This window comes from Eschscholzia californica, unplaced genomic scaffold (assembly GCF_041429995.1).
Source record: "Eschscholzia californica isolate CP2 unplaced genomic scaffold, dmEscCali1.0.p SCAF_4, whole genome shotgun sequence".
Classification (NCBI taxonomy): domain Eukaryota; kingdom Viridiplantae; phylum Streptophyta; class Magnoliopsida; order Ranunculales; family Papaveraceae; genus Eschscholzia; species Eschscholzia californica.
The window spans coordinates 57742577-57752912 of record NW_028238461.1 but is presented as its reverse complement, the minus strand read 5'-3'; the positions used below and the strand labels follow the sequence as shown (position 1 = coordinate 57752912).

The 10336-nt window shown below is 38.9% G+C and overlaps 1 protein-coding gene across 2 annotated transcripts; it reads left to right on the top strand.

Moving 5' to 3' along the window:
- The first annotated feature begins 5855 nt into the window (after positions 1-5855).
- On the top strand, positions 5856-10282 carry LOC147546826 (Leucine-rich repeat protein kinase family protein). 2 transcript variants are annotated; one of them, XM_086673466.1, is made up of 3 exons: positions 5856-7753; positions 7907-8168; positions 8500-10282. In XM_086673466.1, the coding sequence occupies exons 1-3, from the start codon at positions 6700-6702 to the stop codon at positions 9947-9949; spliced, it is 2766 nt and encodes a 921-aa protein (XP_086529592.1). In that variant the 5' UTR covers positions 5856-6699; the 3' UTR covers positions 9950-10282. The 2 variants fall into 2 exon arrangements, with proteins under 2 accessions (XP_086529592.1, XP_086529591.1); XM_086673465.1 differs by having other exon boundaries at positions 5898-8168.
- The last annotated feature ends 54 nt before the right edge of the window (positions 10283-10336 follow it).

The window sequence follows — 10336 nt, the reverse complement described above, 5'->3', positions numbered from 1 at the left end:
AAAATCTGCTGTGCCGTGAACAGTAACTGTTCCCTCTCACTAAAATGGTGAGAGGTGGGCCAGGGGTCTATTTAATAATTATTTGGCCCCTTTTTTTGTTTCTTATTTAATTATTAGTCTTTCTTTTTGTTTTTTCTTTAATGTTTGGTGTTTTTTTGTTTCTTGTTTAATTTTTTGGTCCCTTTTTGATGTTTTTTTTTTGTGTTTGGTCCGATAAAATTTTTAATTATTAATTAAATTACACTAAAATCAAAATTAAACATTTAATCTAAATATTCGAAAAAAAAAATTACCTTAAATATTTTTATTTATACCCTTAATAACACATAATCGGACTATCATGATTTTCATTTCTACCGTTATCGATTTTGTGTACTCCGGGTTTTCGGAGACATTTCAATAAAAAAAAAGTACTCCATGAATCAAAGTAGATGTCGTTCCATAGAAATAACATACATAATTACACTTTTTAGAGAATTCTAATATTCGTAATAAAACATTGGGATCCCAAATATTAATCGGAATCGCTCTCCCCCGAATAATACGTTGGAGGTTCGTCTTTAGGCTCGACTCCCGGACATGTATTATGATCGTGTCCAACCTCATCGCAAACAGGGCATGGTGTTTCAGCCACCTCCTGAATAAATTGAACATATTTGTTATGTTACACTGGGAATAAAATTTATGTATACATATAACCACAATCGTAACCTAATAAACTAACCTTTAACAAACGATCGATATAGTCTGAAACCCAGTCAAAATAGTTGCACTTTTTGCAGTGAAGATAACCACCTCTTCCACTAACTCCGTCTGCATAACTCAAGGTTAGGTAATCATGACAATCGTTCGGACAATAACACCAACTCCATCCACACTCGCTCATGGAATGACCGGAACGATTACAGATCAAGCAAAAAGACGACGATGAACCAGACATCTTTACTCAATGGGAACGCTCGAGCAACAAGGTATATTTATAATCTCTAACTAATACTCTGCAACAACCTCTCCATGCCACAACACTTTTATAGGGGAGGGTTCAATAAGATACTCTGGGTTGAGCGGACAAGGCTACTTTTGCAGGGTTGACTGGACAAGACAACTTTTGCAGACTTGAGGGGACAAGACATAGTGTCTGGGTTGATTAAAAAAGACATACACCTTGGGTTGAGAGGGAAAAAACACGCAACCGGAGTACAACGGTCAAAATGACCACATTTAATGAATTCGTTTAACGAGACGCAAATAGGAAAAAAACACGCAACCGGAGTACAACAGTCGAAATGTCGTATTAGTTTAATTTGTAGTTTAAGTCTTGTAATTTCAACTAATTAAATTTATTTTATAAAAAAATTAGTGTTAAAAAATGGTAAAAATGAAATTTGGTGTGATGAATAGTGATTTGGTGAGACTTTTAGTGTTTTGCCTTTGGGTTCCCCATTTTGAAAACACCAAAAAATTTGGTGAAGATTCCTTTTTGGTGTTTTTTTTGGTGCTAACCATTGGGGATGCTCTAAGGGACTTTCAACAATATTGCGAATGGGACCCAGTTAAGAAAGCAATGCGGAACCCACATGCAACGCAGACACCCAATTTTTTTTCTTTTTTTTTTTTTTTTTTTAAGGTGACATCCAGTCAGTTCAACTAAAAAAAAAAGGTGACATCCAATCCAATTTCCAAGTAGGGTATTCCATTTTGTGTACCCTGAATAAAAGGAGGAGGGAGCAGTGAACCTACCTTCCTACTGAGAAAGAAAGAAAGAAAGAAAAGAGAAGAAAGCAGTGAGTAGAGAGAGTAATGAAGGATGATGTAGTGAGTGGTAGCTCTTTAATGTCCGGGACAAGAGAGTGGGAGAGATCCATCAATATCATGCCCCCACCAAATTTGTACCACTGTAGTTGAAACAACTTCTTGCCTTTTTTTTTTCTTCTCGCGACTCCTTTCTTTTCGTTCATAAAGGTTCGATCCATCTCTCTTTTTCTCTTCTAAGAATTATGTTTCCTATTCATTTATGATCCAAATGTGGACTTTATTATTTCATATCTCTTGTCTTAAAGTCAACATATATTTGTTCATGTTCTATGTGTTCCTGCTTGCTACCTAGTAGTTTTATGTGTTGAAAACTGATTACCTATTTCTGTTTGTCTTTGGATCGCTAGGATCTTGTCACTGAACAAACTCGCAGGGCCAATCCCTGCAACCATAGCAAACCTCGCCATCCTCGAAACAGTGGGCTTCTCTCTAAACAACATAAGTGGAAGCTTACCAAAGCAGCTCGCCAATCTAGCGCACTTGGTGTCTTTCAATGTCTCGCACAATCACCTCCAAGGTGAACTGCCTGCTGGCGGTTGTTGGAAATTAGTAATTTGTAATTTCCTATGTAACTCTTTGTATTGGGAGAAGTATTTGGATGAAGTCTTTTCTAGAGTAGAAATATCTAGAGAAAAATAGTCTAGAGAAGTTTGACTAAAAAGATTAGTCTAAAAATCACATTAACTCTTTGTAAGTCCCAATGTGGAATTTTCTAGTCTTTACTAGTATGCTCTATCTTTAGTATAAATAGAGGTAAGATATATAGGAAGCACAAGAGAAGCAAATTGGAGATTGAATTGAAGAACTCATAAAGCAAGTTGTAAGAGTTGAAGGAGCTCTGTACGGGCTAGAAGCCCGTACATCTCTAAATTTTAATATAGTTAAATATATTACTATATGTCTAAATCTATTATAAATCTTATCTAGATATTGTCTCCCAAATATCGTCCCCTACAAGTGGTATCTGAGCCGAAGGTTCAATGTTGAGTCCTACACAAATATTCATCCAAGGTTAATTGGAAATTGAAATATGGGTGTTGGTGTATCTCCATATTAGAAAGGAAGAAAAAAGGAGGAAAATGCAACGAAAAAAAAGGCGATGAATTCCTCACTATTGGCAAACAAAAAACTTAATGTACGGTATTCCCACAAAGAAGGAAAAAGAAACAAAGAGAGAGCAAGGAAAAAAGTGAGTACCCAAAGAAAGGGGTTGTCCACCTGGTGGTGTGAATGAGAGAATCTCTTAAGAAGGAGAGACAGAAAAATTAGCAAAAAAATATCAACAAAAAGAAGACCCAAAAAGCAGGGTTGAGTTATAGCAATTAAATCCAGAACCTCTGAATCCAAGTGATCAAGTTCAATAGGTTGTGAAGAGCCTCTGAATCTAAAATTGATCAAGCTCGTATCAACAAAAAAAAAAAAAGCAAAGCATCTGCATGAAAATACGACCAAAGTTGTCGTTTGAGCACACCAGTTGGGAAACGAAAAGTGGGATATTAATTCTTTTTATGAAGATTATGGAGAAAAATAGTGATTCATATTTCTTTCAAGAATTTCCCAAGTAAGATACTGCAAAAGTCTCGTTGCTCATTTAAAAATATGCTTCCAGCTACAGCGAGCAAATGCAAACAATATTGAGTTAATATTTTTGGTCTGAAATGAAACCGGAAGGAGAAACCATCAACCAAAGAAGATTAATACAGAAAATGGTGCTACAAGAATTTTCAAAAATTCAAGGACTCGATAAAAATTACAAATTAAGAAGGGGTGTTGGAAATTAGTAATTTGTAATTTCCTATGTAACTCTTTGTATTGGGAGAAGTATTTGGATGGAGTCTTTTCTAGAGTAGAAATATCTAGAGAAAAATAGTCTAGAGAAGTTTGACTAAAAAGATTAGTCTAAAAATCACATTAACTCTTTGTAAGTCCCAATGTGGAATTTTCTAGTCTTTACTAGTATGCTCTATCTTTAGTATAAATAGAGGTAAGATATATAGGAAGCACAAGAGAAGCAAATTGGAGATTGAATTGAAGAACTCATAAAGCAAGTTGTAAGAGTTGAAGGAGCTCTGTACGGGCTAGAAGCCCGTACATCTCTAAATTTTAATATAGTTAAATATATTACTATATGTCTAAATCTATTATAAATCTTATCTAGATATTGTCTCCCAAATATCGTCCCCTACAGCGGTTTCTTTAACACCATAACCCCCTCCTCGATCGCTGGTAATCCATCCTTATGTGGATCTGTAGTTAACTGTTCTTGCCCAGGAGTCCATCCTAAACCAATTGTTCTCAACCAAAACTCATCTTCGGACTCACCACCAGCTTTGTTGTCTCTGATTAGTTTAAAGAAACAATAGAGTGAACTTGAAGCCAAAAGAAGAAAAATGATGGAAAAGAATAATTTCGGGGGTTTGCAGTAGAGTAGAAAAATGATGAAAAAAGCAAAGGGTTGGGAAGGTCTAGTTTTGATGTTTGAATGGAATAGAAATAATATTTCTGGAGAGATGCAATGTAAAAATGGAGCATTGAGACTCTTGTTTTCCATTTATTATTTAATGTCTTTTGTTTCTCCCAAGTCCTTTATGCTCATCTACTATTATTCACCATCCTGAAGACCGTGTCGAGTATGAGTTCTGGACAAACAGCAATGATGAGTGCGGACCTAAGGGTGACACTCAGATTGAATTTGTCAAAGACTTCAAAGGAGCAGCTCAGATACTACAGCAAAAGGGTTAGACTCAGTTCATACTGCACTATACATTTTATCTTGAGCAGACAGTGCAAAACTCAATGCATCAACCATGGTAGATACTGTGCTCCTGAATCCGAGCACGGGGATTTCGGCACGGGCTATGCTGGCAAAGATGTGCAGATCAAGTTATGGCTCTGTGCCCTTGTCATGTGTGTATTGATTCCTCCCTCCCTATAGTACCCATCCTGACTGACTGATGCAGCTGCCGCTACATTCACTCCCACCATATTTATAAATCAGTCCATCACTTTTAAATATTATTTTGAGAAGTTTGTATTTAAAATATTTGCGTAAGCGATGCCCTGACCTATGGACTTCTGTCCTTCAGTCAGTGTCGCCGATAGAGACAAATTTTGTCATCGATCTTTCTCTCTATCCTTTCCATATCATTCTGTTTCTCTAGAAAAAACACAACCAATTAAAATCAATCTATATAATAACCGAGGAGAATATCGTCTTCAAAATATATCATCTTCTTCAATAGTTAAGATGACAATTTTCAAACTTATCTCTAATGATTGAGATTATATTTCCTACACTCGTTCTCAAGGATTGAGATATAACTTTCAAATTTATCTTCAATAGCTAAGGTTGCACCATTAGAAACGTTTGAGATCATAGAACTCATGGTGTACTGTATAAAACATTGGTTATACCTTCCCGGTATATAATGGGTGGAGTGGACTGAGGCCTAAACCATTTTACCAAAACTCATGGTGTCAATTGTTTGTAATGATTTGGTTGCTGAAGAATGAAATGCGTGAGAAAGAAAACATCATTCTCCTTGTTGTAAAAGAAAACAGGAAGGAAGACATGTCTCTTTTTTACTCAAAACTCCTCGGGTCCTCCCCCTCCTAATAGTGGGGTTGACTGTTGCACAACTAACGATTATATTTAGTTTAATTGGGGTGTCTAAGGGCATCCAATTTTGGCGTTGGGGTACACATATTTTGATCAATATGATTTGGCCCAAATAGAACACTACTACTACATAGAACAACTTAATTTTACATATTTAGAGATTACTCGCTAATTTTTATCCTTACAACCATTTCTTTAATTTTTTTTTTTTTGGAGTTATTCGGTCGAAGCACAGCTCACACAATACCTTTTATCCTGTCTCATTGTTGTGGGAGAAGAAAATACACAAAATTAGTACTTACTAGACATAGATGATATGTTGTAGAGGGAAGTCATGTATGTATGCCCCTCAACAAAATTGTATGCAGTAACGAAGGAGTCACCTTAATTAATTAAAAAGGGGGAGTCCAACGTTGGTAATGGGACCCGTTTTAAAAGAAGCAATGAGGAACCCACATGACACGTAGACGTCCATCCAAGTGGGATTCCATTTTGAAAACCGTGTACTTTAGCACCACCACCACCACTAAGTGCAATAAAGAGTAGCAGTGGGTACTGGGGGGGAGCAAATCTACCTGATTTTCGCTGTATCAATGCCACCACAACCCCCCACCCCTACTTTATTACTCTCTCTCTCTCTAAAAGAAAGAGAAAGTAATACTACTAAGAGTGAGTGAGGTTCAATCTCTCTTTCTTTAATGGTGGTGTACTTCTTCCATATCTGTTGTTCAAACGGCCTCATGGCGTTTTCCGGCGACTCCTGTTGGTTGTTTTAACGGTTCGATCTCTCTCTCTCTCTCTCTCTCTCTTAAATCTGTCTTTACTGTTGTTGTTGTTCTTGGAGCTCCTCCGGTCGGTTGCTTTCGGCCAAACTGACTACCAACAAGAAGATCATCCTCCTCCATTTTAAGATCTACACTACCACTACTACTTCTAGGTCACAACAAAATGCCTTCTTATTAATCCCTCCTCCCTCTTCTATGTATTATGCTTTTGCTACTAATCACTTTCTTTTTAGGGCTTCTTCTTACTTTACCATTTCTTGTTGCCACAATCTGCTCTCTTTCAACTCAAACCCCTAAACTTTAACTAGTTAAAATTACAGTTGAAAGACAGAGAGAGCCAGCTGAGTAAGTCTCCCCTCCTTCACTCACAGTTTGCTATTTCTCCTGGAAAAAAGAGTGAAAGCCTAAAATTACTCTCAGTCTCTCTCTCTCTCTCTCTCTCTCTCTCTCTCTCTCATTTAAAACGAACGAACGAACGATATGAGCTTAAAATTGCTTGGTCTTTTCTGGGTTCTTCTACTCCCACTATTATTAGCCAGATCCTCCTCTTATGATCCACCACCTCTCAGTGACGACGTCTTAGGGTTGATTGTCTTCAAAGCCGAACTAGTTGATCCTAAATCTATCTTGTCTTCTTGGAATGAAGATGATGATACTCCTTGCCATTGGTCTTTTGTTAGATGCAACCCTAGAAATAACCGTGTTTCTGAGCTTCTTCTAGATGGATTGTCCCTTTCTGGAAAGATTGGCCGAGGTCTTCTCAGACTCCAATTCCTACGCAGATTGTCTCTCTCAAACAACAATTTCACTGGCACTATAAACCCCTCCCTTTCAAGCCTCGACAACCTCCGTGTTTTGGACCTCAGTGGGAATGCTCTCTCTGGATCCATACCCGACGACCTTTTCACCAAATGTGGTTATCTAAGAGCTGTTTCTTTTGCCAACAATAAGCTTTCCGGACAAATTCCACAGACCCTGACCTCATGTTCCACTCTTGCAGCTCTTAACTTCTCCTCCAATCAATTATCAGGTCCGTTGCCTTCTGGTATCGGGTCTCTAAATGGTCTTCGATCTCTAGATCTATCAGATAATTTTCTCGAGGGTGAGATTCCTATAGGGATAAGCAGTTTGTATAATCTAAGAGCAATTAATTTAAGAAAGAATCGGTTTACTGGCCTAGTGCCTAACGAGATTGGGGATTGTTCACTTTTGAAAGTGATCGATTTCAGCGATAATTCTCTATCAGGGAGCCTTCCAGATTCAATGCGGAAGCTTTCTATGTGCAGCTCTCTGAACTTACATGGAAACCAATTAGCCAGTGAAGTTCCAACATGGATTGGAGAAATGACTAGCCTCCAAACTTTGGATCTCTCCAAGAATTCCTTCATTGGTAGGATTCCAGATTCAGTGGGACAGCTCCAGACACTGAAGGCATTGAATTTATCTCAAAACAAGTTTAATGGCGGGTTGCCTGATTCGCTGGTCAGCTGCAAAAACCTCTCCGAGTTGGATTTTAGCCAAAATTCATTGACAGGTACCCTTCCTGCTTGGATTTTTGGACTAGGCTTACAGAGGCTTATTCTTTACGGGAACAGCCTAAACGGCAAAATAGAAACACCCAGCCCATCAATGGAAACCTCGTATCAAAAGCTTAAAGTATTAGATTTGTCTGACAACGAATTTTCAGGTGAAATTTCACCGGACATCGGGATTTTAAACAATTTGCAGCTATTGGACTTATCTGGGAACTCTCTGGTTGGTACTGTGCCAGTGAGTCTTGGTGAGCTCAAGGAGGTTGGTGTTATCAATTTCAGTGAAAACCAACTAAGTGGAAGCGTCCCTTCTGAAATTGGAGGTGTGGTTTCTTTAAGGGAACTAAGGTTAGAGAAGAATTCCTTATCCGGTAAAATTCCTACTGAGATTGGGAAGTGTTCATCTCTTACAATTCTGTGAGTGCTAATCTTTCCCTCTTGATACCGATCATTGCTATTGTCTTTGCCAAATTTGCATTCAATGGTTCATCAGTTATACTTTCGTTAACTTTTTGAAGTTGTTGCTGTTATGCTTTTACGATTTGGTACTTTTGTTTTGTGTTCGTTTCGGGTCCAACTGTGGACTCTATTATATCATATCTCCTGCCTATCTAAGTACATCACCAAACAGATCTCTTGTCTTGAAGTAAACATATTGTTTTTAATTCATGCGTGTTCCTGCTTGTTACCTAGTAGTTTTATGTGTTGAAAATTGATTACTTATTTCTCTTTGTCTTTGGATTGCTAGGATCTTGGCACAGAACAAACTCATAGGGCCAATCCCTGCAACGATAGCTAACCTCGCCCACCTCGAATCTGTGGACTTGTCTCTAAACAACATAACGGGAAGCTTACCAAAGCAGCTCGCCAATCTCGCGCACCTGGTGTCCTTCAACGTCTCGCACAATCACCTCCAAGGTGAACTACCTGCTGGCGGTTTCTTTAACACCATAACCCCCTCCTCTGTTGCTGGTAATCCATCCTTATGTGGATCTGTAGTTAACCGTTCTTGCCCAGGAGTCCTTCCCAAACCAATTGTTCTCAACCCAAACTCATCTTCGGACTCATCAACCACCGGTTCTTTGCCACCAAACTCTCGTCACAAAAAGATCATTCTTAGTATATCAGCTCTCATTGCGATTGGTGCGGCTGTCGTTATTGCCCTTGGTGTAGTTGCTGTCACTCTCCTGAACCTCCATGTTCGATCCGCATCTCGGGCTGCTGCGGGCCTGTCATTATCAGGTGAGGATGACTTTAGCAGATCTCATACTACTGATGCAAACTCTGGAAAGCTTGTTATGTTCTCAGGTGATCCCGACTTTAGCGCTGGTGCCCACGCACTGCTAAATAAGGATTGTGAACTTGGGAGAGGTGGATTTGGGGCTGTTTACAAGACTGTCCTTAGGGACGGGCGCCCAGTTGCCATAAAGAAGTTAACTGTTTCAAGTCTGGTGAAGTCCCAAGAAGATTTTGAGAGGGAAGTTAAGAAGCTTGGAAAAATTAGGCATGATAATCTAGTAGCACTTGAAGGGTATTACTGGACACCATCGTTACAGCTCCTCATTTACGAATTTGTCTCTGGAGGGAGTTTGTATAAGCAGCTTCATGAAGGACCAGGAGGAGACATCCTCTCATGGCATGATAGGTTCAACATAATTCTTGGCACTGCTAGAAGCTTAGCCCATTTGCACCAGATGGACATCATCCACTACAACTTGAAATCGAGTAACGTTCTGATAGACAGCAACGGTGAGCCAAAAGTTGGAGATTTTGGGTTGGCGAGGTTACTCCCAATGCTAGACCGCTATGTTCTGAGCAGCAAGGTACAAAGTGCACTTGGATACATGGCACCGGAGTTTGCGTGCAAAACAGTGAAGATAACAGAGAAGTGTGATGTGTATGGGTTTGGGGTGTTGATCCTAGAAGTGGTGACGGGGAAGCCTCCGGTGGAATACATGGAGGATGATGTGGTAGTACTGTGTGATACGGTGAGAGGTGCATTAGAGGAAGGGAAGGTAGAAGAATGTGTGGATGGAAGGCTGCAGGGGAAGTTCCCGACGGAGGAGGCAATACCAGTGATGAAATTGGGGCTGATATGTACTTCCCAAGTTCCATCAAACAGGCCAGACATGGGAGAGGTGGTGAATATATTGGAGCTGATCAGATGCCCCTCAGAAGGTCAAGAGGAGTTGGAATGAGATTGAGCTATACAAGCAAGATTATAATAGGGGAATTGGAGATGAGGATATACATAATACTATTTAAAGAGTATTTCCGGGGAAGAGGAATCCGGTTCCTGTTTGTTTTAATTAAGTTCACAGGTGGAGGAGAAGAAGATTAAGTGTTCTAAGTGTTTTTTTTTTTGTTTCTTTTGGTGTTTTAGTTTATCGAGTAGGTTTCAGTAGTGTTGTAGTAGTTTATTAGTGGATCTTCTCTTTTGGTACTCAAAGACATTAAGTGCGGGATTCCTATTCACCGGATTCGAATTTAGATGTGGGATTTTAATATCATATATATAAGTGTTTTATTTATTTCTTCATTGTGCTAACTAATTATATTCTATATGTATAGAAATTTGACACTAC

Bases quoted from the DNA above. Each gene is read 5' to 3' on its own strand.
- LOC147546826 (XM_086673465.1), top strand. From the start codon at position 6,700: ATGAGCTTAAAATTGCTTGGTCTTTTCTGGGTTCTTCTACTCCCACTA. The intron at 8,169-8,499 runs GTGAGTGCTAAT...TTGGATTGCTAG, and splicing joins TGTTCATCTCTTACAATTCT to GATCTTGGCACAGAACAAAC.